The 6031-nt window shown below is 37.5% G+C and overlaps 1 protein-coding gene across 1 annotated transcript; it reads right to left on the bottom strand.

Annotated features, from left to right (window-relative positions):
- Window positions 1-1720: 1720 nt before the first annotated feature.
- LOC120860583 (olfactory receptor 2A2-like) lies at window positions 1721-2653 on the bottom strand. The gene has a single exon (XM_040236381.1). The coding sequence runs from the start codon at window positions 2651-2653 to the stop codon at window positions 1721-1723; it is 933 nt and encodes a 310-aa protein (XP_040092315.1).
- Window positions 2654-6031: the final 3378 nt, after the last annotated feature.

Genomic DNA, 6031 nt, shown 5'->3' with positions numbered 1-6031 from the left:
TCTCAAAGAGAGAGAGCTCTTTCATATGTAGTTTTAGCTTTGGTATATTCATGCGAGATATACTCAGGGTCTTACCACTCTTCTGTCTTGAACTAGTCTTCTAAAATTTTAAGTGTACACTTCAGTGACATTGTCAATAACACTGTGTGGAGCCATCATCAATATCCATCTCCAGAACTTTCCCACCTCAAACTGAGACTCCATACCAATTAAATAATTTCTTATTCTTGTCTCCTAGTCACTTGTAACCACTATTCTACTTCATGTTTCTAGGTACCTGAATATCCTACATATATCTTTTTTTCTTTCAGTTTAGATAAGGGTTTGCCAATATTTTGAGTTTCTTGGGATACCATTTCTTAGTTTCATTAACTTCTTTTTCTACCAGTTGGCTGTTTTCTATTTTCTACTTTGCTTATATATGTTCCAGTATTCATTACTTTCTTATTTCTGCCATATTGGGGTTGATTTTTCTTCTGTTTCTGGTTCAGATGTAAAGTGAGGGTGTTGGTTTTCAATCTTCTCTCTTTATAAAGGCATGAGGACGTGCTACTGAAAGCTCACTTCTCAGTACTGCTTTTGCCGCCACACATTTTTGGCATGCTGTGTCTTGTTTTCATCAGTCTCCAACCAGTTCCTAATTTCTCACTTGAACCCCTGTACTCAATTTTTCAACTCAGTCCCAGAATTTATGTTTGGTTCTTCTTATAGTTTTTTATCTCTTTGTGATATTTTCATTTTGTTCATGTATCATTTTATTTGTTGTCTATATGTTTTATAGATTAATCAATATCATTAAAATGATGATCTTGGATTTTCGCCAGGTGACTCACATTTCTTTAGGGATAGTTTCTTGAGATTTAGTTTGCTCCTTTAATTGGTCCATGATTTCCCTGTTTCACTGTATATCTTGTGAACTTTAGCTGAGATGTGGGCGTTTGGAAAAACAGCTACTTCTTGCAGTCAATTGACTGACTTTGAGAAGGGGAAGGTCTTAAGCAATAAGCTCTCCTAGAGAGTCTGGGGACCTCCTAGCCTTGTCTGTGGATGCAGTTTCTCTGAATCGGTTTATGTATTTTCTCAGTTAAAGTGGTTTGCCCTTTTTTTTTCCTGAAGCCTGTACAGACTTGCTCTACCTGGTGTTTGTCTGACATGCTACAATCTCTATATAGCTATAAAAAATTGGAATCCTTGCGATGTTTCTCAGTGGCCCCTACGAGGAATCCAAATTGCCATTCCCATCAGGGCTCTGAAACAAGTGAGACACCTAACTAATCTTCAGGCCACTTTCTGAAAAGCTACAAAATAATCCACATTGTCCATTTTTCTTGTTCCTTCTTGAGGAAGAGATGGGAGTTGGGAATTTTTTCTTGATCTGGACACATGGTGGCAGAAACAGGAGGTAGCTATGAGAGGCAAAGTGTCATCAATTTGCGCAAATTCTTCACGTACTGTGTCTCTTCTTGGCGTTGTGCTTGTCGTGAGTGCTGACACCTTTTATCTGACTTCTGTTATTTTTACAAAGGAAATTTGGCTGATATATTCCCGTCTCCATGGAGGAACAATGGCTTAGGGATTCATATTCTGACATCATATCAATGTTCCTCCTGAGTAACTGTCATCATGAAATCATGTATCTTCTCGGGAAATTTTGAGTTTTGTATACCAGCAATCACATCTCACTGGGGGAAAACGCACTGAACCAAAACTGGACCATCCCTCACACTGTCCTCTTTTTCTGCAATACTTTGTGGAAGGCAGCCTTCACTTGAGCATTCCGTACACTGTAGACAAGAGGGTTCAGCAATGGGTTGAAAAGACTGTAAAACAGGAAAAGGATTTTCTTCTGTTCCTCTTGGTGGCTACCATCAGGGGCCAAGTACACCATCATGGCTATGCCAAAGTAGAACCCAACCACACAGAGGTGGGAGGAGCAGGTAGAGAAGGCTTTCTTGCGGCCCTCCTTTGACTGGATCTTCAGGATTGCCCAGAGGATGTGCACGTAGGAGACCAACATCAAGGAAAGGGGCCCAACTAAAACAAACACACCTTCAGCAAAGAGAAACATTTCATTGATCCAGATGTCACCACAGGTCACTTTGAGAACAGATTGAATCTCACAGAAGAAGTGGTTCACCTTCTGGGGCCCACAGAAGGGCAGCCTTAGAAACAGACTTACTTGTACTATGGCCAGGCACAATCCACATGCCCAGCAAGCAATGGCCAGGAACGTGCACACCCTCCAGTTCATGATGACCATGTACTGCAGGGGATGGCAGATCGCCACAAACCTGTCATAGGACATCACCACCAAAATCAAACACTCCATAGAAGAAAAAATCAAATTAAAAATCATCTGCAAAGTACATAAGACAAAGGAGATGCCTTTTTTGTGTTTCACTAGATTTGCCAGCAAATTGGGCAAATTGCTAGAAGCATAGGATATGTCAATGATGGCCAGATGAGACAGGAAGTAGTACATGGGGGTGTGCAGTCTAGGGTCGAGGCAGATGAGACCCAAGATCATGCCATTTGCCAGCAGGTTGAAGGTATATAACAGGGAGAAGATACCAAACAGGACCAATTCCATGTCTTCACTGAGCTGGAATCCTACCAGGATGAATTCTGCAATCCATGATTGATTGCCCTCCATTCCTAAAGACAGTCTGTCAAGGAGTGAAGTGTGATGGGAAGGTCACAGCTGGATAACAATGAAAATAGGAGTTATTTATCAGAAGGGAATGAAGAGGAAGCTGGTATGCTTATCCCTGCATTACTGATTTTTTTCCTTAAGTTTCTTCACTTTTTTTTTTTTTTAATGTGAAGTAATCCAAAATTTCAGATAAGTATCAGGGACTATAAACTATACTACTATATAGATTTTACCAAACTGTTTTTTCAATTTTGCCTTATCATTTATCTTCTCTGTGTGCACATAGTGCTAATTTTCTGGAGACCCCATAAGACTAACAGGAAACCATAGTCACCTATTGGCAATTTACATCTAAACCCTTTGGAATATTTTCTCTATAACATGTATATTTGCTAATGTATTCTCAGTATAATTACCAAAAACAGGAGATGTAACATTAACATGATTCACTACTCTAAATATAGCATTTCCTGCCCTGGTAGTCTAAGGTTCAAATTCAACATCACATATACTAATCATTTCCTCTAATTTTACATTTTTTGCATTTCTTGTCTTGATGGTGATATTTTTGAAGAGTATGAGTTCTTGTTTTGTACAGTGTTTCTCAATGCATTTTTCCATTTATTGTCCATGTTGTAATTCAGATTAAACATTTTTTTTAGCAGAAAAAAAGTGTCCTTCTTAATGCCCTCCATTAATACTCAGATAATGATAATTTGTCCCAGATGTGGATCATTGGCTAAGGTGGTGCCTCCATGTTATTTCCATTATAAAGTTTTTAATCCATAAAGTTTTAAGTACTTTCTTTCTTCTGGCTTAACAAACTATCCTATACTCATCTTGTACATTTCCCACTTCAGCTTGGAATCGATTATTTCACTCAAAATATGTCTTCTTGTATTGAAGAATCATTTAAAAATATCTGCTTATATTGGTTGTTTAATAATAATTTTTTTTATCATTACTTTTGCCACATTTCTGATATCCCCATGCAATAGGGATAAATATAATTTGGGACAGTATATAGATTGCTAAGTGCATAATGGATTCTTACCTTGACTTGTTTAATCTTAACATGTTTACTGACTTCTTTTGGAGATCAAAATCTATTTTACTAAATTAACATTACATCATAAAGAGCGATCTCAATCTTATACAGTTGTTTTTTTGGCAATGTAGATTTAGTATCACCAAATCATATTAATTATCTTGCTAACCATTTTTTATTTTCTTTGTTTTCAGGTAATTATAGTCTTCTGGAAATTTTAGACTTATAAATTAATGTTTCAGTGATCTGGTTTACATATGGGTAAAGAGGCATCTACATCATATGAAATTCTAACATCAAGTTTTCTAAGTATCTTAGAGAACATAAAAATTCATAAAACATTGAAGAGAAAATACATATGTGAAATGTATGTCCAAAGCTGATGATTGTTAATAATTTCTATAAACAATTTTCCATTTTTCACTATACCTATATTTTCACATATATATTTAAAATTATATGAACAATACTGTGTATCTCAGTTCAGCTCAGTTGCTCAGTCATGTCTGACTCTTTGCAACCCCATGAATCGCAGCACACCAGGCCTCCCTGTCCATCACCAACTCCTGGAGTTCACTCAAACCCATATCCATTGAGTTGGTGATGCCATCCAGTCATCTCATCCTCTGTCTTCTTTCATTTAGAATAACATCATGTGCATTTTTCATATCAATTATTTCTTTGCAATATACTTTAAACATCTGTACACTATTTTGTTGCATATGAACATTTTATTTAGTATGTCATCTTCTAACTAGGTTGTGTGGATTATTGTGCTACAGTGACTATATTTTATACATATATTTTTATGTATATTTTCTTTTCTTATACTAATTTCTAGGACATGGAAATTCTTGGTCAAATCTATTCCTTCCTTCCTTCCCTCCCTTCCATCCTTCCTTTCATTCTTTCTTTCTTCCTACTAGCTATTTATCTATCTTTCTGTTTACCTATCTAGTTTAAAATAGCCTAAATAAAATTTCTTCTTTCCAATAGAGTCATTAAAATAATAGCAGCTCAGTAAACAAAGGATATGCTACTCTTTACTAGGGCAGCTCAGTAACTGAGCTGCTACTGCTGCTGCTAAGTCACTTCAGTCATGTCCGACTCTGGGTGACCCCATAGACGGCAGCCCATCAGGCTCCCCCATCCCTGGGATTCTCAAGGCAAAAACACTGGAGTGGGTTGCCATTTCCTTCTCCAATGCATGAGAGTGAAAAGTGAAAGTGAAGTCACTCAGTTGTGTCCGATTCTTAGCGACCCCATGGACTGTAGCCCACCAGGCTCCTCCATCCATGGGATTTTCCAGGCAAGAGTACTGGAGTGGGGTGCCATTGCCTTCTCCGAGTAACTGAGCTAGGGAGCTTTAAAATATTCCTTTAGCCAGTGGATTGGCACTCATTCTATCCTATTTTGTGGTGGGACAAATTTTCTATCAGATCAGCAATCTTGAGTCTAATAATTATCCATATTAGATGATAGTGTTGGAAAGATTTAGTAAGAAATAACTATATTACAAAGCTCTTACATTGTTTCGGCAAAGAGTTTACTATAACTGTTATCTGAATTCTGTTTTCCAGTATCAGTCATTACTCTACCAATACATTTACCTATTAGGTTATAAAGTCCTTTTGCTTTTTTGGCCATGTCAGAGCCTTATTCAGAAGAAATATCTGTATATGAAGCCTGTAGCCAGGTTATTCACAGAACAATAGAGTTGGTCTATTGGCTGAGAAGGACCACCACTCAACCACACTGGGAAGTAATGTCAAGAAAGCTGCTGAGGAATAGAAGACACCTGCCACAGCCCAGCACTCAGAAGCTCTAGGAGCTGGTGTGGGGGTAGTCGTTACTATAATACATTTAGTAATATGATTACAATAATAAATAGTTATTAAATAAATATGCATATATATACATATATATGTAGTTTTTATATACACAGGAATTTGTAAAATATGCCCTATTAGATATTCTGAAAAATTATTTCTCAGTCAATTGTCAATTACAGATATGTTCATAAACTATGATAGCCGGACTATTGTGCAACATTATTCATTTAAATAGAGAAGAAGCAGTCAAAATTGTGAGAATGATGGTGGATAAACAGAACATATATAACACAAATCCTGGTGGTTCAGACAGTAAAGAATCTGCCTGCGATGCAGGAGACCTGGGTTAGAATCTGGGTTGGGACGATCCCCTGGAGAAGGGAATGGTAACCCACTCCAGTATTCTTGTCTAGAGAATTCCGTGGACAGAGGAGCCTGGTGGGCTACAGTCCATGGGGTCACCAAGAGTCAGACACAAGTGAGTGACTAGCGCTTTCA

Source organism: Oryx dammah, unplaced genomic scaffold, assembly GCF_014754425.2.
Source record: "Oryx dammah isolate SB20612 unplaced genomic scaffold, SCBI_Odam_1.1 HiC_scaffold_11109, whole genome shotgun sequence".
In the NCBI taxonomy this organism is placed as follows: Eukaryota; Metazoa; Chordata; class Mammalia; order Artiodactyla; family Bovidae; genus Oryx; species Oryx dammah.
This window is presented reverse-complemented; position numbering and strand designations above follow the sequence as displayed.